Source organism: Triturus cristatus, chromosome 7, assembly GCF_964204655.1.
Source record: "Triturus cristatus chromosome 7, aTriCri1.1, whole genome shotgun sequence".
In the NCBI taxonomy this organism is placed as follows: Eukaryota; Metazoa; Chordata; class Amphibia; order Caudata; family Salamandridae; genus Triturus; species Triturus cristatus.
Window position 1 is genome coordinate 1,080,915,578 of NC_140590.1, and position 24,802 is coordinate 1,080,940,379.

Here is a 24,802-nt window from a genome sequence, read left to right on the forward strand (position 1 = left end):
CAGTTTTCTAGGCAAGACAGACATGGAGCACCATACACACCCGTGATGGTCAGAACCAGCTGAGGGGGTGGCCGAACAACCGTGCTGACAGACACATTGAGTACAGCAACAGTCATGCGCAGAGGTCAGGGATCCTGGCCCGTGTCCTGGGGGGCACCCAGGTACGTGTAGACAGGTGGCAGAACCATGTCCTGCAAGCTTGAGTCCGGTGGATGCAGAGAATGGGGTCATGGACAACGTTGGATGCATGGGGATGGCACATGTCACAATACCCACACAGTCATGGACATCATGCCCATTACACAGTCTCAGCACACACACACAGCTTGCATCTTGCCACTCGACACATTGACACATAGCCACAATCAGGGAATACCATGCCAGACATGCAGGATGCACCGTGCCAACACACCAGCATTGACTGAGAAGAGGCACCTTGGAGGCATAGGGACACCTTTAATAGTCATGTGTTTGGGATTGCAGAGGCAACTTGAAGTACACATGAACACATCATGTGGAGTAACATGTGGCTCCAACACTGGCACCCCCCTTCTGCAGCACAAATGCGTGATAGCCATGGAACTGGCACACAAGTGTCGGATAATAGCTAAATACCCACAGCTGCTCACGGAGAGCCTGCCATACACCATACATCCGCTGATGTGGAAGTCCCACGCCATGTCAAGACAATGTTAACCGTATGTGTCCGAGGGCAGTGTCACACACATTGATGCCTTCATCACAATCCACCATCCCATCACTGATGACTGACAACCAGGCAGGCCATCTATTCAGGTGTACCCAGCTGCATGTCGTGTCCCATGGGGATGCCACATGTCTGCAGAGGACCCAAACCCCGACCGGGGCAGTGTGCACACATCGTGAACAACTGCCACACCCAATACACCCCAGATGCATCCCTTACCCCATGGAGACTTCCAAACGTGTCCGTGCCTGTAACGCTGAGTCAGCCCACGATGCCATGTCCATGAGGAATAGCAGTGCCACAACAATGCAACCAGCAAACGGCATGCGCAGGTACCTGGGGAAGAGAGACACACAAGAAGTCAGCCACAAGAAGCACAGCCACTTGCATGTGCATGTACTCGACACATGTATGTATGACAACATGCTAGGTCACAATTATGTCTGGGGAAATACTACCATCACTGCCACCATCACTCCAGTGACACACCCACACACACCTCTGACCCACGTGCCATACATGCAGGTGGAGACACACATCACAACGCATGCCACACGGGGACCAATGCGTGCACACTCAGACCCTGGTACTCACCACTAAGCAAAGAAGTCGCGTATGAGCCGAGTCCGGATGTCCTCTTGCGGCTCCACATCCTCCACATCACTAGCCCCATTGCCAAGCCCTTCGTCCTCCACGGGTGGATGGTCCTCGTCATCTTGATCCAGGATGAGGGGCACAGCTCTTTCAACTGCCATGTTGTGCAGCATGCAGCAGACCATGAAGATCTTGCAGACCTTCGCCGGGGCATATGGGAGTGCGCCGCCGGTCTTGTGGAGGCACCGGAATCGGCTCTTCAGCATGCCAAACGTCCTCTCTATCACTCGCCTTGTCCGGCCATGGGCGGTGTTGTAGCGGAGCTGGGCCGGCGTGATGGGGTTGCGGAGAGGTGTCAGCAGCCAAGGCATGTTGGGATAGCCAGCGTCCCCTAAATGGAAAGCACATGGATATCGTTAGAACAGGCGAAGCGGTAGTGCTGCTCGGCCAAACAGAATACAGGACAGACAGACTGTACCCACCAACAACACATGCACGTTCGTTGCGCAGCTGCATCATCATATCAGGCATCCCGCTACGCCTCATGATGTAGGCATCGTGTGCTGATCCTGGAAAACGAGCACAGACATGTGAAATCACCATGTTGGACAGACACACCACAAGGGCATTGATGGAGTGGGTGTGCTTCCGATTGCGGTACGCCACCTCCCGTGCGTGTGGTGGTACCAAACCTACATGTGTCCCATCTATGGACCCAATGACATGGGGCATCCCTCCCAGGGCATAGAAACCACGTTTGACCTCAGTCATCTGTTCAGGGGTTGGGAACTTGATGAAGTCATCCAGGTGAATCAACATGGCCTCCAAGAAATCATGCAGCACACCGCTGAACATGCTCTGGGACATGCCACCAACATGAGCTATGGTATATTGGAAGGTACCCGTGGCAAGGAAATGTAGGGCAGCCATTACCTTCAGCTGGGGTGTCAGTGCCGTAGGATACCTGTGCTGCGGTTGCAGGTGTGGTGCCAGTCTCGCCGTCAGCTCCAGAATCAACGGTTGGGTGAAGCGGTAGAGCCGGATCCTGTCATTCTCCTGCATGGTGGCCAAGTCTGGAATTCTTCGGGCAACAGGAGGCGCTCTGCAGTAATTTGGAAGTGACAAGGAAGAGTGAGTGCACTACGAGAACAACTCATGTCTACTGAGCACATGTAAATCTGCCAATACACACATGCCACATAGGGAGTCAGGCATGTGCTACATGCCCAGGACACGTATGGATGCAAGGTGACACTCCTTCCAAGACCCAGCTACACACGGTGATTGAGAACCTCCCCATGCCACGCCATGGGAATAGCTGTGTCCCAGTGCAAGTGAACAGCCCGACGCAAGACAGAAGTGACATACACCCACACATCAGCAGAAGTAGGATGCCGATTGTAGAGACTGGTAGCGGAACACCGGAGCCACAGGTCACATGACATTACACTAGGCCTGCCCACACACCTTGCCATGAAGGTGCACATGTCATGACTCACCACACATTCCTTGTGAGGATGCTGACATGGCCTTGTCACGCTACTCCGTGTCCCATGCATACATGTGCACCTCACATCAGATACCACATGTGGCATGGTGTGCGGAACAGTGTGCAATGACAATCTACACACAGACACATGTTGGTTGCTGCAACGGCTGCAGCTTTTGAGGGTGCTACAACATCAACCTGATGTAAATCCCGGACACATAAATGACATAGTCACATTGTGCACTGTGGGTAGTGACAAGTCAGGTGTCATGACCCCTGTACCGGGCATCATGGGACACTTCCGTGTGTTGGTGTCCGTGCCATGCCAGTGACGCTCACCCCAAGTGCGCAGTACGACATGCACACATGTCAAAGGAGTCAAGGGCATGCCTGGCACACATTGCACCCTCACACAGTACACCTGTACACATCTCATCATACATCTGGTGCCTCCTCCACTCAGGAGGCATGTTCCACATCACAGCCTGTCACACCTGTGCCCCACACATGTAGTAATGCACAGACGATGCCTTGATGTCCATTCCTGGACAAGTATGTCCATCCATGGACAAGTATGTCCGCCCTATTCCTACCTGTGTGTCGACTATCACCACAGTGATGTGTACAAACCGGCGTACTGCTGCTAAGAGGGCCTGTGTATGTTCCCCAATCACTGTGGGAGTGCTGCCGTATGTGTACCCATCGTGATGGCGAGCGTACAGGCATTTGTACGGTCCGTACCACAACGAGTACGCATACGCGTGCAGACCCATAGTGATAGTGAGCGTACATGCGAGTGTACGGCCCTCTCACTATGGGTCTGCACGCGTATGCGTACACGTAGTGGTACGGACCGTACAAATGCCTGTACGCTCACTATCACTATGGTTCTGCACGCGTATGCGTACACGTAGTGGTACGGACCGTACACTCGCATCTACGCTCACTATCACTATGGTTCTGCACGCGTATGCGTACACGTAGTGGTACGGACCGTACACTCGCATGTACGCTCACTATCACTACGGGTACACAGACCCATAGTGATAGTGAGCGTACAGGCATTTGTACGGTCTGTACCACAACGAGTACGCATACGCGTGCAGACCCATAGTGATAGTGAGCGTACAGGCATTTGTACGGTCCGTACCACAACGAGTACGCATACGCGTGCAGACCCATAGTGATAGTGAGCGTACATGCGAGTGTACGGCCCTCTCACTATGGGTCTGCACGCGTATGCGTACACGTAGTGGTACGGACCGTACAAATGCCTGTACGCTCACTATCACTATGGTTCTGCACGCGTATGCGTACACGTAGTGGTACGGACCGTACACTCGCATCTACGCTCACTATCACTATGGTTCTGCACGCGTATGCGTACACGTAGTGGTACGGACCGTACACTCGCATCTACGCTCACTATCACTATGGTTCTGCACGCGTATGCGTACACGTAGTGGTACGGACCGTACACTCGCATCTACGCTCACTATCACTATGGTTCTGCACGCGTATGCGTACACGTAGTGGTACGGACCGTACACTCGCATGTACGCTCACTATCACTACGGGTACACAGACCCATAGTGATAGTGAACGTACAGGCATTTGTACGGTCCGTACCACAACGAGTACGCATACGCGTGCAGAACCATAGTGATTTTGAACGTAGGCATGCATGTACGGGCCGTTGCCATGCATTTGGGGTGCCTTAGGGCCCGGAAACGCACCGTACCTGTGTGTGATTCTCCTAATTACATAGGGGACAAGTATTAAGGCCTACATGCATGCTGGTTGTCATGGCGACCAGGTTCAAATTTCGATTTTGTTCTGGAAGGTGCACAGCAGAAGTCAGTTGGAATTCTTCTACTTTGTTGCAATGTGTTTGTGGGGCTGACATCATGCAGGAGAATGAAACCGATAGAGAACCCACAGACTGCTAGGTTTGAAGGGATTGGTGGAAACATAGGATGCAAATGTGAGTGACCAATCACTCTGTACTCCTGTGCATGAGACTGGGCAGAAGGCCACATATAAGGCAGCCAGGTCCCATGAGGGATTACTTGCCTGCACATCTTTGCATTTGTCGACCAAGCTGCTGCTACTGATTCCCTGGAACCATGTCAAGGGCTGTGGAGAGGACACAGCCATTCACCCTGGAGGAGAACATGGCTCTGCTGGATGTGATCCTCCCACAGTACCCCATGCTGTATGGGCGACCAGGGTATCAGGTGAGTGCATAGGCCACTGCCACAGACTGTCCCTATGTTGTGACTGTGTCTTCAGGCATTGTGACCCGGTGTGACACACATGCCATGTACTGTCGGGGGGGTACCAGGGGGGGGGTGCCTGATGTCTCCCAGCAGTGCCCTGAGACAGGAGGGGTGTGTGCAGAGTCCTCCCAGCAGTGCCCTGAGACAGGAGGTGTGTGTGCAGAGTCCTCCCAGCAGTGCCCTGAGACAGGAGGTGTGGGTGTGATGCACAGTGTGAGCCTTGATCATTGATTGTGACATTGCCATCATTCCACCTGAGTACCCACTATGGCACGTACTGCCTTTTCCCTCACCAGAGGATGATGTCCCTATGACAGAGGTGCAATGCGTTGGCTGCATTACATGCCATGTAGTAACCAGCTATTATGTTCACATATGTCTCTCTGTGACATGTGGCTGGTGTATTGATGTGGTGTCACTTGTACTTCCTCACAGGTAGGCGCCTCTGCCAAGGAGCAGATCTGGCTGACCGCCGTCAGTGCCGTGAGGCGTGTGGATGGTCGGAGGCGGAGCCTGTCCCAGGTGAGGAAACGCTGGCAGGATATCCGGTGCTGGACGCGGAGGATTGCACGGCTCCTGCTGGGGGACTCACCTGAGAGCCACAAGAACCGCGGCCGCCGCCGTCTGACCCACCTCCACAGGCGTGTGCTGCCGGTGGTCTTTCCAGACCTGGAGAGGCGCTTACAGGCGATGCAGCAGGCGGAAGGGGGTAGGTACATGTGCGTTTGTTGTGTGTCACCGGCATTTGTAAGGGCACAGTGGCATTAATTCACTGGCAGGGTTTAAAGGTGCTGTGCCCATCCAGTTTGCCCAAGTGTAGCGCAGCGCCCCTGCCACCCTTCCCCTCCTTGCAATGTGTTCCCTGGTCTGTGTGTAGTCACTCCTTCACAAGGTAATGTAGGCTGGCGCTTTGTCCACGAGAACAATGACTGTAGCATCATGGGTGGTGGTGGTGGGTAACAGGTTGTGGGACCTTGCCTGTGAACTGTCAAGTTCACTGCATGTGGGTTCCATGTCAGTTGGCACTGATGCTGGCTCCAGACATTGGAGTTGGTCTCTCATGTGTCATGCCTTACAGCGCGCATGTCCTATGTAGTGGCCTGTGACATGATGTGCATGAGTGTGCGCTACGCATAGTGCAGGGATGGTGACGTGTGTAGCAGTCATTCCCATTCAGTAGCATGTAGTTGCGTGCCCAATACTGTCCCCTGGGGCACCTTATCCTCAGTGTTGTTTGTGTCATCATCAACGTGGACACTCTCACTGTCTACAGCGTAGGTTGTGCTCTGTGCCATTGTCCCCTGTCACCATGTATATAGACGTGCTATTATGTACAGGTGTCCACTGTGCAGCCTGACCTGATTGTCCCTCTTCATACTCACAGTTGCCAGTGCCTGTGTGTCTTGTTATACTCATCTGAGGATGGGCACTGGTACCTCATTATTTGTACAGGCGCACCTTTGCTGTTTTGCGTCCAATCTTGCCTTTTGCCTGCCACTGTGTTTATCACCCAGACTATGAGATGTTGGTGCCACCTGGGTCTCAGCAATTAGCATCGTGTGGGGGTTGCTTGGGGCGGGCAATGCCTATGTGTCAAATCCTGATTCCTAATTGCTGGGTCTGGACAGTGTGTGATGTTACTGGACACACACGCAAGGTGCAGTGACCGAGTTATGTTGGGCATGTTTGCAGCATTACCTATGCAGCATGTGTCTCAAGTTCATGGATATTGTCCCTGGTCATAGGTATTTTCACAAACGCTGTGTGGTGCAGAGGCAGTGCAGGATTGTCCCCAGGGCCTGGGTGCTATGTCAGACTCCGTTTCCTGTCATCAGCTATTGTCTCATGCTCTCCATGGTATTTCAGTGGCATGGTGGCTCAACCAACTGTGTTTCATGCCCTACATCGGTACCTTGTTTTGCAGATGTTAGGGATCTGCCTCTTCAGGCTATGCAATGTTGACTATGTAGATTGGACTCATGTGACAGATGTGTACAGGTGTCTGATTAATTTCTGTCTCTCCACCCTGCCCACAGCATCGTCGGGGGACACAGAGGGAGACATGGACACGGACCAGGTGGAGGGACCGAGCACCAGTGGCAGCCGTGACATCGGGGCTGGCACATCGAGTGGGACAGAGGCGGAGGATAGTGTGGCCGAGGACCTGTCGACTGGCACATCAGACTACGAAGCTGACAGGTCCGAGGAGGATGTCTCAGGGTTGGCGGAGGCTGCACCAGCAGCTGACAGTGGAACAACACCTGCCACCGCCCCCTCAGTTCCCACCAACCGCCTCCCACTTGCTCGTGTCCCTTCCCAGCGTGCCCGGTCACCGCATGTCTCCTTCCTGCCAGGCACCGCACCCCCTGCCCCTGTCTCCACTGCTGCCGCCAATGCTGAGTCTATGGACATCCAGCGGCAAATGCAGGTTGGTCAGGCTGCGATCCTGAATGTCCTCCATTCCCACGGGAAAACCCTCACCAACATCGAGGCATTCTTGGAGGGCATTCATTCTTTGCAGGCTGACCAACGCAACTTGCTGAGGTCCCTAGACTCCACACTGACTGCAGCAGTGGGTCTCCTGCAGCGCGACCTCCCCCCACCTACCCCTGCCCCATCCACACTTCCCACTTCCATGCCTGTCCCACGTACACCCAGACGTCGGCATGCACCCACCACAACAGACACAGGCACCACACCAGCAGGGAAGGTCCACCGCACTCCTCCTGACACGCACACACAGGGTGAGATAGGCACACCCACTGGGTCGGGGGGCAAAAGTGTGACACGCAGCCAGAGTGGGAGTCCGCATTCCACACAATCCACTCCCTCCAAATCCCCTCCCCTCAGCTCTCCTGGCCACATCTCCCCCAAGGACTCCTTCATGGCCGCTCTGTCCCTGAGCCCCACAGTTACGCCACCACGCAAGCGGTCAAGGAAGTCCTCGGTCAGGGTGGTTGAGTCTCCCCCCCTGTCTCCACCCTCCCCCGGTGGCGCTGCAACCCATCCCTCTGAACCCCCCCCCTCCTTGGGGCCTGAGGTCACTTCGGGTGCAGGGGACTCCCTGGAGGACCTTGCTAAGGTGTGTAGTGCCATCCTGGCCTCCGCCTTTGGCCATGACACACCCCCTGTGGTTGAGTCCTCCATCCCTGCACCCACAACGCCGCCCCTTTGCCCTGATGTCCCTGCGGTGCCTGTTGCTTCCCCCCCCCCTGATGCCCTCACCAGTATGGAAGACGATGGCATTTGACTGTGCAGGCAAGGTAGGGGACACACATCCCACTGTGTCCCCCATGCAGCTGGGAATAATTGACTGCCCTATGGCCTTTGTTGACTTTGAACTGCCGTTGATCCACGGACATTGTGCTCATGCTGATTAAAGCTTATTTTTTTTTTCATTATCACACTCCTGCTATGGTGGTATTGGTGTTGGTGGGGCTGCTACATTGTTTTGGGTGGTGTTTAAGGCTTTGGGTGTGTGGGATTTGTAGTAGTGTTCTGCTCTTTGGGGCCACCCTAGGATCTGTGTGCCATCACAAGGTGTTGGCTAACTTCCTTAGGTCATGTCAGCAGTTACTGCATGGTTCAATTGTCCCAGGGTGTATTCCTTACTCTGTGTACCCAGTTTCTTCCCTGCAGGGTGTTCCCAATGTTTAGCGCAGAGCTGTGTGTACATGAGCTGTGTGTGTGACGGAGCCCTTCTACTTTGGCCATGCATGCATGGCCATGTCTCCACCTGCAACAATCGTGGCATCCTTGGTGATCACTGTACTTGTGTGTGGAGTCAGTTGACATGAGTTCATGGGGACATGTTCCCTTGTAGGCAGTATGGATGTGGGTAATTGTGGCATCACACACATGTGTTACACCCCTCCTGGGTGTGGACACTGCTGGGAGGACTCTGCACCCACCCCTCCTGGGTCTGGACACTGCTGGGAGGACTCTGCACACACCCCTCCTGGGTCTGGACACTGCTGGGAGGACTCTGCACACACCCCTCCTGTCTCTGGGCACTGCTGGGAGGACTCACCACCCACCCCTCCTGGGTCTGGACACTGCTGGGAGGACTCTGCACCCACCCCTCCTGTCTCTGGGCACTGCTGGGAGGACTCACCACCCACCCCTCCTGTCTCAGGGCACTGCTGGGAGGTCTCTGCACCCACCCCTCCTGGGTCTGGACACTGCTGGGAGGACTCTGCACACACCCCTCCTGTCTCTGGGCACTGCTGGGAGGACTCTGCACCCACCCCTCCTGGGTCTGGACACTGCTGGGAGGACTCTGCACCCACCCCTCCTGTGTCAGGGCACTGCTGGGAGGACTCCACACCCACCCCTCCTGTCTCAGGGCACTGCTGGGAGGACTCTGCACCCACCCCTCCTGTCTCAGGGCACTGCTGGGAGGACTCCACACCCACCCCTCCTGTGTCTGGGCACTGCTGGGAGGACTCTGCACACACCCCTCCTGTCTCTGGGCACTGCTGGGAGGACTCTGCACCCACCCCTCCTGTGTCAGGGCACTGCTGGGAGGACTCCACACCCACCCCTCCTGTCTCAGGGCACTGCTGGGAGGTCTCTGCACCCACCCCTCCTGTCTCAGGGCACTGCTGGGAGGACTCCACACCCACCCCTCCTGTGTCTGGGCACTGCTGGGAGGACTCTGCACACACCCCTCCTGTCTCTGGGCACTGCTGGGAGTGATGGGCACCCACCCCTCCTGTCTCAGGGCACTGCTGGGAGGACTCTGCACCCACCCCTCCTGTGTCAGGGCACTGCTGGGAGGACTCTGCACACACCCCTCCTGTCTCTGGGCACTGCTGGGAGTGATGGGCACCCACCCCTCCTGTCTCAGGGCACTGCTGGGAGGACTCCACACCCACCACTCCTGTCTCAGGGCACTGCTGGGTGGACTCTGCACACACACCTCCGATTACTGGATATGTGCGCTTGGCACATACACGGTGGGGTTACGTACACTGCATTAGAGGTGAGGGTACGTGTCTACTGACACTGGTGTGGTGGGGGTACGCTCCGTACGTCCGCGGGTGTGGGTACGGGTCGTACTTACACTGTTGGGCAGGGGGGTACGCTCCTTGCATTCGTGGGTGGGGGTTCGAGTCGTACTTACACTGTTGGCATGGGGGGTACGCTCCATGCATACGCGGGTGGGGGTACGGGTCGTACTTACACTGTTGGGCAGGGGGGTACGCTCCTTGCATTCGCGGGTGGGGGTACGGGTCGTACTTACACTGTTGGGCTGGGGGTACGCTCCGTACGTCCGCGGGTGGGGGTACGGGTCGTACTTACACTGTTGGGCTGGGGGTACGCTCCGTGCGTCCGCGGGTGGGGGTACGGGTCGTACTTACACTGTTGGGCTGGGGGTACGCTCCGTACGTCCGCGGGTGGGGGTACGGGTCGTACTTACACTGTTGGGCTGGGGGTACGCTCCGTACGTCCGCGGGTGGGGGTACGGGTCGTACTTACACTGTTGGGCAGGGGGGTACGCTCCTTGCATTCGTGGGTGGGGGTTCGAGTCGTACTTACACTGTTGGCATGGGGGGTACGCTCCATGCATACGCGGGTGGGGGTACGGGTCGTACTTACACTGTTGGGCAGGGGGGTACGCTCCTTGCATTCGCGGGTGGGGGTACGGGTCGTACTTACACTGTTGGCATGGGGGGTACGCTCCATGCATACGCGGGTGGGGGTACGGGTCGTACTTACACTGTTGGGCAGGGGGGTACGCTCCTTGCATTCGCGGGTGGGGGTACGGGTCGTACTTACACTGTTGGGCTGGGGGTACGCTCCGTACGTCCGCGGGTGGGGGTACGGGTCGTACTTACACTGTTGGGCTGGGGGTACGCTCCGTGCGTCCGCGGGTGGGGGTACGGGTCGTACTTACACTGTTGGGCAGGGGGGTACGCTCCGTACGTCCGCGGGTGGGGGTACGGGTCGTACTTACACTGTTGGGCTGGGGGTACGCTCCGTACGTCCGCGGGTGGGGGTACGGGTCGTACTTACACTGTTGGGCTGGGGGTACGCTCCGTACGTCCGCGGGTGGGGGTACGGGTCGTACTTACACTGTTGGGCTGGGGGTACGCTCCGTACGTCCGCGGGTGTGGGTACGGGTTGTACTTACACTGTTGGGCAGGGGGGTACGCTCCTTGCATTTGTGGGTGGGGGTTCGAGTCGTACTTACACTGTTGGCATGGGGGGTACGCTCCATGCATACGCGGGTGGGGGTACGGGTCGTACTTACACTGTTGGGCAGGGGGGTACGCTCCTTGCATTCGCGGGTGGGGGTACGGGTCGTACTTACACTGTTGGGCTGGGGGTACGCTCCGTACGTCCGCGGGTGTGGGTACGGGTCGTACTTACACTGTTGGGCAGGGGGGTACGCTCCTTGCATTCGTGGGTGGGGGTTCGAGTCGTACTTACACTGTTGGCATGGGGGGTACGCTCCATGCATACGCGGGTGGGGGTACGGGTCGTACTTACACTGTTGGGCAGGGGGGTACGCTCCTTGCATTCGCGGGTGGGGGTACGGGTCGTACTTACACTGTTGGGCTGGGGGTACGCTCCGTACGTCCGCGGGTGGGGGTACGGGTCGTACTTGCACTGTTGGGCTGGGGGGTACGCTCCTTGCATACGGGGTGGGGGTAGGGTCCGTACATATCCGTCCCCACGCTATGTGATGTTTGTGCGGCCCGTGCCCAGGCCTTTGCCACGTGGGTGCGATCCGTCCCGCCATTGTTGGGGTGACGTGTGTGGGCGTGGTCCGACTCGTACCCACGCTCTTCAGGCGTGGGTACGGGACGTACCTGTCTGGTTGTGTTGCCGGTTCGCGTGGTGACGGACTTCCGTTGTGGCGGTCGCTGGATTATCAGGACACGCCCCCACCCCCTCGTGGTGACCAGGGCATGGGAGTCAGGTATGTCCAGGCCATGTGTAGTGTGTCACTCATGTGGTTGTTTTGTGGCCTGCCCTGGTCGTGCCACCCCCACCCCACCCCACTTTCCCCCCTCCCTTAGTTATTCTGACCTTCTGCGGCGTCTGCGTCGTAACCTGTAGAGGAGGTGTACTGCTATGAGGGCAGGGATGACTCGTAGGTTCGGGTCCATGTCTGTCCGTCGCGTACTGGTACTCCTTGCTCGCGTCATCCTGTCGCGTACGGGTCCTCCTTGATCGCGTCGTCCTGTCGCGTACGGGTCCTCCTTGGTGGCGTCGTCCTGTGTGTCCGTCACGTACTGGTCCTCCTTGTTCGCGTCGCCGTCTGTCCGTCGCGTACTGGTGGTCCTTGTTCGCGTCGTCCTGATTTCCCGGCAGTTTTTGGCTGCCGCAAAATATTCACCGTGCGGGGTGACGTCGGTGCGAATCGTGATTCCTGGGTCGTGAATGGCTGGCTGCGTGCGTCCCGACGTCAGGTCGGCGCTTTCCCGGATCGCATTGGTAGGTGTTTTTTGTTCGGTCGGTCTTTTTTACGATTCGTACGGTAATGGTGTACCCGTGCGAATCGTAATTCCATGTTTGTATATTTTGACGACCGGGTACGCGTCGGACGGAGAATATGCTCCGTCCGACGGTTCGTACCCGGTTTTTGCCGGATCGTGATCGGCACCATTGTCTTCCTCGGGCCGTCTGTTTTCCTACACCCATGTTAGTCTTTTACTACCTGCCACCTTCCTTACTTCCCACTGTCCTTACTTTTCCAGCCTCCTTTTCTGATCCATACATCAAGCTAAACTCCCATCAAATGCCTTATTTTGCATCCCTTTCCTACCTCTATTATGTCCTTTCCATCCGGCTTCCTTTACACTCCCAGAAGCTTTCGTCTCATTTTCCCTCTTCCATTTCCAGAGACTTTATTTTCTGCTTGTTCCCCTCTCCTCTCCGTGCTCATGGAATCCGCTCTTGCGGAGAGCTGGAGCCACACATAGATGTACTTGTGAGTTATTAATCAGTGCTTATTGTTAAACCTTGAGACCTGGTATGGCAAAGAATCTGGGTATGTGGTAAAAATCAATGCATCCACTGCTGGCAGCACCGGAGGCTCAGACATGCACCGGGGGACAAATAATTGTGTCCACTCCTGCTTATTACTTTAATGTTCCATATTATTACTAAAGCAGGTTTAATGCTTGCACTAACCCCTTAGAATATGAATAAAGCTGTTCCTTGTTGACTACCTCCCCGGTGACTATTCCCACTGCTCCCCTAAGAGGTACAAACATAACTTACAACAAAAAACAGCTTTTTGTTAATAACAAAGTTGAAACCTAATGCATTTACCAATGCTTGTTCTTATTGTAATAAACCGCCTGCTAGCTACACACATATTAATTGCTGACTTGCTGAATTAATACTTGATCTGACAGTGCAACTCTTTCCAGAAATGCATAATTTACCGATAGCCCTACACTGATACATTTGCAGATCTGGAAAGGCAATGTTATTTTGAACTGAACATCATCAAGACAAACAACTGCTCTATGAGCTGAGATGCAAATACCAAATACTATGACATCCACCAACCTCCCATGAATCAGCACAGTTTGCCTGTGATGTTTGTAGCAGGCCTAAGTACCTTAGTACTTGGATAACCACGGAGGTGGAAGTGAGACAACTCCATAGTCCACTACAGTATAGGTGAGAGAAACCAATATTCAATGCGGGTTGGTGGATATACACCCCTATACTGATATAAGGGAGAACCAGTTGTGGACCCTTACTTAAGTGTCAACGAGGGCCAGAATGTTGGTTTCAAAGAAAATCTGAATGTGTCAATAAAGACCTCAGTATGGCACATCGACATTGGGGAAACAACCTTTACAACGCAGTCATTACATCACACTACATTTACAACACAGTCTTTACATCGCAAAATCCTTTACAACGCATACCATTACAATGCATAGTATCCCTACACTATCCAACACTTACCCTACTGTTGCGCCCCCTGGAGTTAGAATAGTAATTTTTACCCCTACACTATCCAACACTTACCCTACTGTTGCACCCCCTGGAGTTAGAATAATAATTTTTACCCCTACACTATCCAACACTTACCCTACTGTTGCACCCCCTGGAGTAGAATAGTAATTTTTACCCCAATACTATCCAATACTTACCTTATATGCAATGTAACGGTATGCGTTGTAATGGTATGTGTTGTAAAGGTATTATGCGATGTAATGGAATGCGTTGTAAAGGTAGATTCTAAAAATGCGATGTAGTGGCACGCGATGTAATGGAATGAGATGTAAAGGATGTTGTGATGTAAAAACTGCGTTGTAAAGGCATGCGTTGTTAATGTATGCACTGTAACATCATACATTCTCGACATTGCCTTGAGAGACTTTCTTTGCAAGTTGGTTTGGCTCCTAGCCCTGGCTAACCAGGTTGAAACACAAAAAATAATGTAGGTTCTTGTATAGGATTTTGTCTCAGGGGTTTCCAGCGAATGGACTCTCATGATAATCTAAATTCCCTCCTACCCACTGGTCTGCACAACAATACTCCTGCATGGTAATCAATTCTTAATAGAAGCAAAGGGAAGTGCAGAAAATGAAATGTCCTCTTGAGGACAGCACTAGAGAGTGGGTGACACAGAGGTAAGAGGAATAGGGCCCACCTGCTCTATCCTGACTTGGAATGTGAATTAGCAATGAGAGATTCATATCTTAAAAATAACTTTAGCTGAAGAGGCCCTTCTTTCTTATAACATTGTTCACAGCTTTAATGTGCTCCTGTTAAAATGAAGATTATCTCGTAGACAGGTCACGTAGAAACAAGTTGTAGGTTTATTCATTAAGTTACAGTTTCAGATAAAGGTAACTGGAAGGTGGTAAAGTCCAATGTAAAGGCCCACCAGGAGCAGCCTCCTTGCTGCTCAGCCCATCTCTTCCAACTGACATCTCCTCAAGTCCCACACACTCAACATTCCAAATGACATCATTAATGGCTGAGCAGCAAGGGACAGAACAGGAGTAAGGAAGATGCACCAACTAACAACAATTAGGTTATAGCAGCTTCCCTATAGAGATCTGTGAATAAAACACAGGCTTAAATCTGCTGCATTTACTGAACTTGCCATCATTTTGAAGCGGGTTGAAATGATTAAGAATGAATTAGGAAGTAATAGTGGCTGCCATTAAACTCGGCATGCTAATCCATTCTGGAATGTTAAATGTGGCTCTAGATCGGAATATCAGTCACCATGGTCCTTGCAAGACGCTCAATGTCACTGAAATGTGGTGAATTAACGTGAAGTTATAGGCAGCTCTAAAGTTTGAAGAAAGTCTAAATGGTCAAGAATAACCTTTGGGACAGATGGAAGAGTGTCTTATAGGATAGCCAATTGGCCAAAGACTACTGACAATTTGATTTCTGAACATGATGCACCTAAATTAATAGTAGTGCTCTATGAGGAAGTCAAACAATATGAACACATTTCTTTCTATTTCCTTTGACAGTGATACACAGTGGTTTGGAGGACTTACCAATGTAGAGCAAAGGGAGTACTTGTTTATAACAGCCAGGAGAGATTTGACAGTGGGGATTTCGTTCTGAAAAAATAAATGAATAAAAGAGAAATATAGCTACATCTTCATTGTGTTCTATAGAGAGAAATCATGCGAATATGTCCCCACTCTTCACCATCTTCCAACCCCGGTGTTCATTACTGAAATTCAAGAAGCTAGCCCCCTACGTCTGAAGTACTATCACTGAGACTGATCAATTATTTCACCTTCCAATAGATATACTTTCATCTACAAAAATTACACGTAGTTGCTTTCCATAGAGCTTCATTCCCTCAATGCTTTGAGAGCTACACTGCCATAAAATCAGAGTCATTCCAAGATGTCACTTTGCAGAATGTCAGAGAACATGTATCAAAAATAACCCAAGGGGGCTCAGTATGTGAATTCATTCTCTTCATGGTGGGGGTACTTTATGCTACTAAGAACTCCAAATAGTTCACAAATCTACCCCACTCGCTACTTCCGCCTGTTGTAGTCTTTTTTATTAAAGCTTTTAGCCCTTTCTTCCGGTTCACCATCAAATGTAGCCAAGATTTTCCAATTTCTTCCTCCCAATTTTAAACACCATGTGCTTTTAAAAGAAAATGCATTTATGCAAGCCCCATGGATCCTTTTTACTACTGTAAGATGCCCAATGGATTAGAAGTGACTACTTCTATGCTATCACTGTGTTTCATAAGAAATATATTTTATGAAATTATGCACTTAATATTAGCTTAATTATTATTGCAGCAACTCTACATAGAAGAGGTTGGAAACTGTTACGTACCAAGAAAAATGGATATTGGTTTTAAGTATTCTGAGGACTGTAATTATCCGGAGGAAGACTTTTTAGTAATACCTAATCTGTATCGATAGTATCAAGGAAGATATAGAGACATTGTAAATGGCAACGAGAATGTCAATGTAGAAAAACGTTAATCAATAATTGGACTCCCTTGCGGATATTAACAAAATGAATTTTGGATGCTCTTTATGAGAGATTGAATTAGAGCAGAAATGTCCAACGTTAGGGAGACAAGTAGAATGGTGTAGATATATATATATTCACTGAAAAAAACATAGGTTTCACACACGTTATAGTTAGGAATTAGCATTTAAAAAACCTTGCAAATTCACTTAGCAAACCATAGGTTTCACACATGTTATAGTGAGCTGGAAATTTCACTTGTAAAAAACCAATGAAATTCCCCCGTTATAATTAGTGCTGGCAACTATAACTCAAGTGACCGCAATCCTCTGCTGATGACGTCAGATATTACATCACTGTATTTAGACACTTATTTACCCATGTCTTCTTCCATTAATCTTTAGTTATACATATATTACAAATATTTATTTTTCAGGAAGACACATATGTCATCAGTGATGTAATATCTGACATCATCAGCAGAGGATTGCGGTCGCGTGAGTTATAGTTACCAGCACTAACTATAACAGGGGAATTTCATTGGTTTTTGAAATGTCCAGCTAACTATAACATGTGTGAAACCTATGGTTTTTTAAGTGAATTTGCAAGGTTTTTTTTTTTTGTTTTTTTTTTAAACCGTTTATTGCAATCTCAAATATATACAGGTATGGGCCTACAACCTTCCGGCCGGCCGCTAAAGTGACGATAACAAATGACATACATACAATGAGGCACTTAGCTTTACATAGACACTAAGGCAGGAGGTATCCACAACGCGGGCCATATGGCTCTGAGCCCACAATACGGTTTCATTTTATACAACACAACAACATAAATAAACACACACCCGCAAGGCAACCCACGATCAAGTGGCAGCACGTGCTCCTCAAATGGGGGACCCCAAACCATCCACTGAAAACCCCCAAGAGGGGAAGGGAAACAGGTCCGGGACTGGGAGAATACTGTGCTCGGAACTGAGGGAGGGAGTAAACTAGGGGGATGGAGCTGGGGAAGCGGGAGGCAGCAACGGCGGCTCGCAGATATCCCCGCGGTAGGCGTTCCAGGGGCCCCATATCTTCACCCATGCCCCAGGCTTACCCCGCGCCACATACACCACCTTTTCTCGGAACATGCACCAATCCATGTGTTCTTTCCAGGCCGACACCGCCGGGGACCTCTGGGATCCCCACAGCTGTGCAACGTCCCGTTTAGCCACCATATAGCCCAGAGTCACCCATCGCGTCTGCGGAACCGAGTAATCGGTCGGTTCCCACACATTCAGCAAACATCTCCTCGCTTCAGGCAACAGCGCGACATGCGTAACCGCTCGCAGGACCTCATGCACACCACGCCAGAATCGCTCCACCCTCGGGCATTCCCACAAAATGTGCAAAAAGGTCGCTGAAGCACCACACCCACGCTTACACAATCCGTCCTCGGCATAGCCCATACGCAGAAGCCTTGGCCCCGTCATGTACACCCGGTGGAGTATCTTAAGCTGGACGAAACGAAGGCGAGCCGGGATGGCCACCTCCTTCGGAGAGGCCACCGCGGAAATCCAGTCCTCGTCGTCCAACTCCAGCCCATCGGCAACCCAGGCCTCGCGGAGGCCAGTCAGTAAGCCCGAGCGATCATTTATCAATTTCTTGTAAATGAGGGAGATCGTGCTGTCCGGAACATGGCCATCTAGCACTCGATCCTCCAGGGGGGAGGACTCCGGGATGGAGGCCACGTCTGGGAAGACGGAGCCCAGCGCGTGACGGACCTGCAGGTACCGAAAGTATTCACTGCCCCGCAGCTGAAACTCCGCCTGCAACGTCTCGAATGTTTTAAATCCTCCCCTCGTCCAGAGATCCCCCACTGTACTGATGCCTATAGTGTCCCACTGCTCAAAGCCCTTCGAGGTCCACAGAGAGCCCAACCTCTCAGACGCATACAGCGGTGACGCCCGGGTCAAACGGTCCTTCCAGCCCATAGCTGCATTAGCCGCGTGCCATACTCGCACCATGACACGCGTGGGTCCCGTCAAGCGGGAATCGGGCACACTAGCGTAGAGCGCTCGATTGTAGTCGCCACCGGGCAGGAGCATCTTGTCCATTTCAAATGCCGGGTTTAGGGCGGGCCCATAGAGGCCCTGATTAATTGCAGCCAACTGGGAGGCCCAGTAATACCGTTTAATATCCGGGAGGGCAATCCCTCCGTCGTACCACGGGAGCGTCAACTTTGCCAAGGCTATACGCGGCCTCCCATCCCAGAACAGGCGGCGCTGTAGACCTTCCACTTCACGGAAGTAGCGCGCTGGGACCAGGTCCATAGTGTTCTGGAGAGCGTACAGGAAGTGCGGCAGTGACATCATCTTGAACAACGCCGCCCGGCCGAGCGGCGAAAGTGGCAAGCGCCGCCAGCGCGCAACGTCCTCCTTCAAGCGCTGGAGGGGGGGAAGCAAATTTCGCTCGTAGCGGGCCACCGGGTCCAGCGTAATGTAGACACCCAAGTATCGAAATCCCTCCGAGGCAATCTGGATCGGACAGCCCCGCGGGAGGACAGGAGCCTCCCCGGAAAGCACATAGACACAGGATTTGGCCCAGTTGATGACAAGGCCTGAATTGCGGCCAAAAGAGCGCAGAACATCGACCAGGACAATCAGTGATTTGCGCGGGGAGGCTAAGTACAAAAGGATGTCGTCTGCATAGAGAGACACGCGGTCCTCATACTCAGGGGTCCAACGGAGACCTCGGATAGAAGGGTGCCACCGCAGCCACTCTGCCAGGGGTTCCAAGGCCAGTGCGAACAGGAGCGGCGACAGGGGGCAACCCTGTCGCGTGCCCCGTCCCAGCACGAATGGGGCCGAGACTCGACCATTCACCACCACCTGCGCAAGTGGGTCCGAGTACAACAATTTGACCCAGCTGATGAAACCCGGCCCGAAGCCAAACTTCGCCAGCATCGCCCAGATGTACGGCCACTCGAGTGTGTCAAACGCCATAGTGGCGTCCAAAGACGCCAAGATGGCCGGCTCCCGCACGAACGGAACACGCGCTAGCACGCCGTGCAGGCGTCGCAGATTAAGAGCCGTATTGCGATGGGGGATAAAGCCGGACTGGTCTTGGTGGACCAGGTCGCCCACCACGCCGACCAGCCGGTTGGCGAGCACCTTGGCGAGGATTTTAGGTTCCGCATTCAAGAGCGAGATAGGCCGATAGGATGTGACCCGATCTCGAGGTCTCCCCTCCTTGTGGATGACCACGATGGTAGCCAGACGCTGGTCCGGCGGGAGGGAGCCCCGCGAGTGGGCCGCAAGGAACATTGCGCGGAGGTGGGGTGCCAGTACATCCGGTCGCAGCTTGTATAACTCGATAGGAATGCCGTTTGGGCCCATGGCCTTGCCAGAAGCGACCGAGCGGATGGCGAGGGCGATTTCGTCCGAGGTGGGGGCGGCATCCAGCGACTCCCTGTCCTCCACAGAAAGGGAGGGGAGCGCGATGTCACGCAGCAGGGCATGGGAATCCTCCTCCGAGCAGGGAGAAACAGGGGAATATACCTCGCGGAAATAATCCGCGAAGCAAGAAACAATGCCTTCCGGCTCAATGACACGCACGCCATCCGTCCTCTCAATCAGCGGGACCACACGACTCGCTCTCTCCTTCTTATCCAGCCACGCAATCAACTTGCCCGCCTTATCACCCACATCATACAATCGCCCCTGTTGCTCTCTGCTGAGGCCCCTGGCCGCCTCCGTGACGAGGGCCCTATAGGCCGCCTGCTTAAGGTGCAGAACGTGGAGCGCAGCGTCAGTCACCCCACTCCCCAAATCACCCTCCAATTCAGTAATTTCGGCCTCCACCCGGGTCACCTCCTCCTGTGCGCGCCTCCGGGCGTGGGAAATAAAGGAGAGGGCCTCCCCTCTCAGCACTGTCTTGAAAGCCTCCCACAGGGAGATAGCCGACAGGACTGACCCCACATTCTCCTCGAAATACCGTTGCAAGGATTTAATCAAGTCAGCGCGAATAGTGGGGTCGCGCAGGTACCAAGCGTTGATTGGAGCTACCCTGCCCTCCCCCCTCGGGAAGACATCAAAGTGCAACAGGAGCGGGGAGTGATCTGAAATGCCCCTCGCCAAATGGCGCACCTCCCGGCATAGGCCGCAGGGACAAGGATATGATCAAGCCGCGAAAGGCTACCATGGGCACCCGAATGGAAGGTGTACTGCAGCTGAGTGGGATGCTTTAAACGCCAGCAGTCTACCAATCCCAGTGTGTCCAAAAGGCCCGACAGCCACGCCTGTGCCCGGGGGAGGTCCCTAGGGGGATAACGATCCATAGTCCCAGAAACCACCGCGTTGAAGTCCCCCCCAACCACCAGAAGCCCCCCCGGAAGGTCAAGAAGGAGGCGTCCCAGGTCCGCAAAGGTGGTGGACTGTAACCCCGGTGGGACGTACACTGAGACAAAGACGACTACTTTGCCCTCCATTCTCCCCACCAAAACAGTGTAGCGTCCCCTCTCATCATGGCGCACCTCGTCTATTTCTAGCGGGAGCGAGGTCTTGACCATAATGCCCACCCCTCGTGAGCCTGACGTAAAGCCCGAGTGGGCCACCAAACGATAACCACGTCGATTCATGGCACAAAAGGAGTTACCAATAAGGTGTGTCTCCTGCAGAAAGACCACATCAGGCGAAATCCGTTTCAGATACTGCAGGACCACACCCCGCTTAATCCTATCCCCCAGCCCGTTAACGTTCCAGGACAACAAAGTCAGGTCCCTACCCCCCATCACATACAGAAGCCATCATTTGTCCCCCCGAGAGCAACTCAAAAACACCAGTACAATAAAGGGTTTGCCTTGCGGTAGAAACGAACCACACCCCACCCCAACCCACCCATCCCAACAGAACTCCCCCCACCCTGCACCCCTGCATGAGCCCAAACAGCCCCCCCAAAGTGCAGTGTGCCTGTCGCCCCATAGAAGAAAACTAACTAGTCCCCCAGAGGAGGAGGGAGATCCCCCAAGAGACCCCGCACGACCTCCACAGGAGGGGAACTTACCCTAACAGTCAATGGTGACAATAACACAGCCCGGAGCAAGGCCTACCATTAGTCCCTTAGTCCTGATCCGGCGGGCCCTCCCCACCAACCGCTCCCCCCCCGCCCCCGATCTCCGGGCAAAGTGTCCAGCCAGTCCCCGGCCGCCTCGGGACGATCAAAAAAGTGCGTGCGGCCATCTACCTCCACCCTCAGCTTAGCTGGAAAAAGCATAGAATATTTGAGATTCAGGTCTCGTAGGCGACGTTTGACACCCAGAAAGCTTAGTCTCTGCTTTTGGACCGCCGGGGTAAAGTCAGGATAGAAATTAATATCCATGTTATCAAGTCTGACTGGCCCTTGGAGCCTAGAAGTCTGCAGGATAGCATCTCTGTCCCTAAAATTGAAGATCCGGGCGATGAGAGGCCTCGGAGGGGCGCCGATCTTAGGCCTACCCCCGGGGACCCTATGGGCCCGTTCCACTGCAAAGAATTTGCTCAGCCCCCGAGGCTGTAGGTGGGTGAGGACCAGGTCCTCCACGAACAGATCCGCTGCCTCCGCCTCTCGTCCCTCCGGCACCCCGATAATGCGGACGTTGTTTCTCCGGGCCCGACCCTCGGAATCCTCCAGTCGACGATTCATCAGGGCGCTCGCCTGGCCAAGCCTGCGCACCTCCTGTTGGAGGGCCGCCACGTCAGTTGTGAGGCCCGAGGTAGAGTGGGCCAAAGAATCGACCCGGTCATTTGTTTTAGACAGATCGGCTCTCACGAGGCCCACGTCCACGAGGACCGAGTCGATCTTCTGCGCCAGAGTGTCAAAGCGCTGGTCCACCGAGGCCTTCATCTCGGCGATGGCGCCCATGACGTCCCGGAGGGTCAGGTCCGTGGGCGGAACAGGAGCATCAGTCGGGCCCGTGGGGGACCTACGCAGCACCTCTGGAGATCCCTTCTGGAGGGTGTAGCGGTCCATGTTATTGGATTGTTGGGCCGTGCCACGACGGGTCGACTTCACCTTGGCCCGGTCGCCATCTTGTTTTGTGGCCATGGTCGCAATCCCCAAATCGAGCCAATCTCCTCAGAAAGGGGGCAGACAATCCCGTTCAAGGGCTCCGGGGGGGGGGCGACCACCGCTCCTCAGGACGGATCGCAGCCGGCGGGCCAGCAGGGCAGCCCAACGAGGCCACAGCACCGCACACCGCCCCGCAACCCAACCTCGCCTGGCAGCAAGGAGGGCGCAAAAGCGAAAGTGAAAGTGCGGGGTACGCGAGCCACCCAGCCTTGCCCGCCGCTGTTGTTCACTTTGTGTCCGGATCGCCCCACAACTCCAGTATGGGGGGCCGGCGTGGAGAAGGCCGCAAACCTCAATCGATGCTCCTGCCGGTGTCCGAGGTCCGATTTAAAAACGGAAAACGGGCGTCACCTCTGCACGGGCTCACAAATACAGTCCCCTCATCTGGGACAGGATTCTGTCAGGATTTATGCAGGAGGTCGCGGAGGTCCTCGGGAGCCTCGCACCTACGCGGCCATCTTGGTTGCGCGCTCCCTCCCCGTCTGCAAGGTTTTTTAAATGCTAATTCCTAACTATAACGTGTGTGAAACCTATGTTTTTTTCAGTGAATTTCAAAGGTTTTTTAAATGCTAATTTATGTATGTATTTTTTTTTATTGATTTTTCAGCTTGCGCGCACCGTGCGCGCACAGTGCGTGAACTTTGCGAAATTTTTCCGTTTCTACCGTGCGCGCACGCAGTGCGCACTCCGCGATTTTTCGGAAATTTTTTTTTTTTTAAATTTGACCCTTGGGGGTCAAACAGATTGACTCCAGATATGCAAAAGGCACATCCCTGACCTGAGGACTACCTCTTTGCCAAATTTCAAGTAATTCTGTTCAGTCGTTTGGGCTGTAGCTTGGACTAAAGGTCCCTATGGAAAATTGCATGGGAAAAACGCGTTTTGGGACCCCCCTTTTTTCTCAGCCCCCGCTTGACGAATCCCCCTGAGACTTTCAGGGTACGAGCGGAGCGCCCGACCTATTTTGAAAATTTCGCGAGGATTCGTCAATCGGCGCCAAAGTTATTCCAAATAAAATGCTGCGGATTTCCTATGGAAACACGGTCCTAACTATAACTGTCTACTGGCAACCGCCAGTAGATAATATATATATAAACAACTCAATGATGAATCAAGTTATGCCAAGGTAACACGGAAGGATTTTGAAAGTAGGGTAGCGTCCTACCGAACACTTCTGAACAAGTGGTACCATAAAGGCATGCTGGCAAAAGAAGAATATGGCTTCCTGGAATGTAAACACCCGAAAATACCAACTTTCTACCACCTTCCGAAACTGCATAAGGACGCCATCAACCCACCCGGCCGTCCCATAGTTTCCTCCTTGGGCAGTCTGACTGAACATATGTCAACTTTTGTAGATTTCTTCCTGTCTGAATCCGTGACGAAACTCTCCTCCTACATCAAGGACACCAAGGACTTCTTGATCAAAGTAGAAAGCATGCCTTGGGAGAACGATTATGTAATGATGACTCTTGACATCTCTAGTCTATACACCAGCATTGACCATATGCAAGGACTGGAGGCAATTAAGTACTTTCTGAGTAATCGCTCTATTAATTTGGTAGAACATAACAACATGCTAATAGAGTTTATAACATTCTGCCTGAGCAACAATATTTTTCTGTTCCAAGATTCCCTATTTAGACAGGTACGAGGTACCGCGATGGGGACCTGCTTCGCCCCCAGCTACGCGAACCTCTTCGTGGGCTGGTGGGAGGAGCAGGTCGCCTGGGCGGAGTCTAACTGCAACTGGACCCATAGGGTCGTAAGTTGGACCAGATACATTGACGATTTATTCATTGTATTCAAAGGAACAGAAACACAGGCACTTGAATATGTGAAAGTACTGAATAATAATGACCTCAACCTCAAGTTCACGGGGGAGATAAGTAAGGTTTCCGTGAACTACCTGGACCTCACGGTGTTTGCCTCGGAGGGCAGACTGTGCACTCGCTTGCACAGGAAACCCACCGCGGGAAACTCCGTGTTGCATGCTCGAAGTTGTCATTCGGAATTAACTAAAACTAGCATTCCATATGGCGAACTTCTTCGGATTAAGAGAAACTGCACACGCAACAGCGATTATGTTTCTGCAGCACAAGAGAGCATGAATAGATTCAGGCTTAGAGGGTACCATCAGGATATTCTAGAGGTGGCCAAGAGAAAGGCTGAAGCAAAATCTAGAACCGATCTTATC

The 24,802-nt window shown here is 53.3% G+C and overlaps 1 protein-coding gene across 1 annotated transcript in view; it reads right to left on the minus strand.

Moving 5' to 3' along the window:
- Nucleotides 1-24,802, minus strand: part of LOC146811131 (uncharacterized) — a 522,597-nt gene that overhangs the window by 120,911 nt on the left and 376,884 nt on the right. Inside the window, exon 7 of the mRNA XM_085615037.1 lies at nt 15,565-15,630. Within this exon, the coding sequence (XP_085471163.1) occupies nt 15,565-15,630 (66 nt within the window). The remainder of the gene's footprint in view (nt 1-15,564; nt 15,631-24,802) is intronic.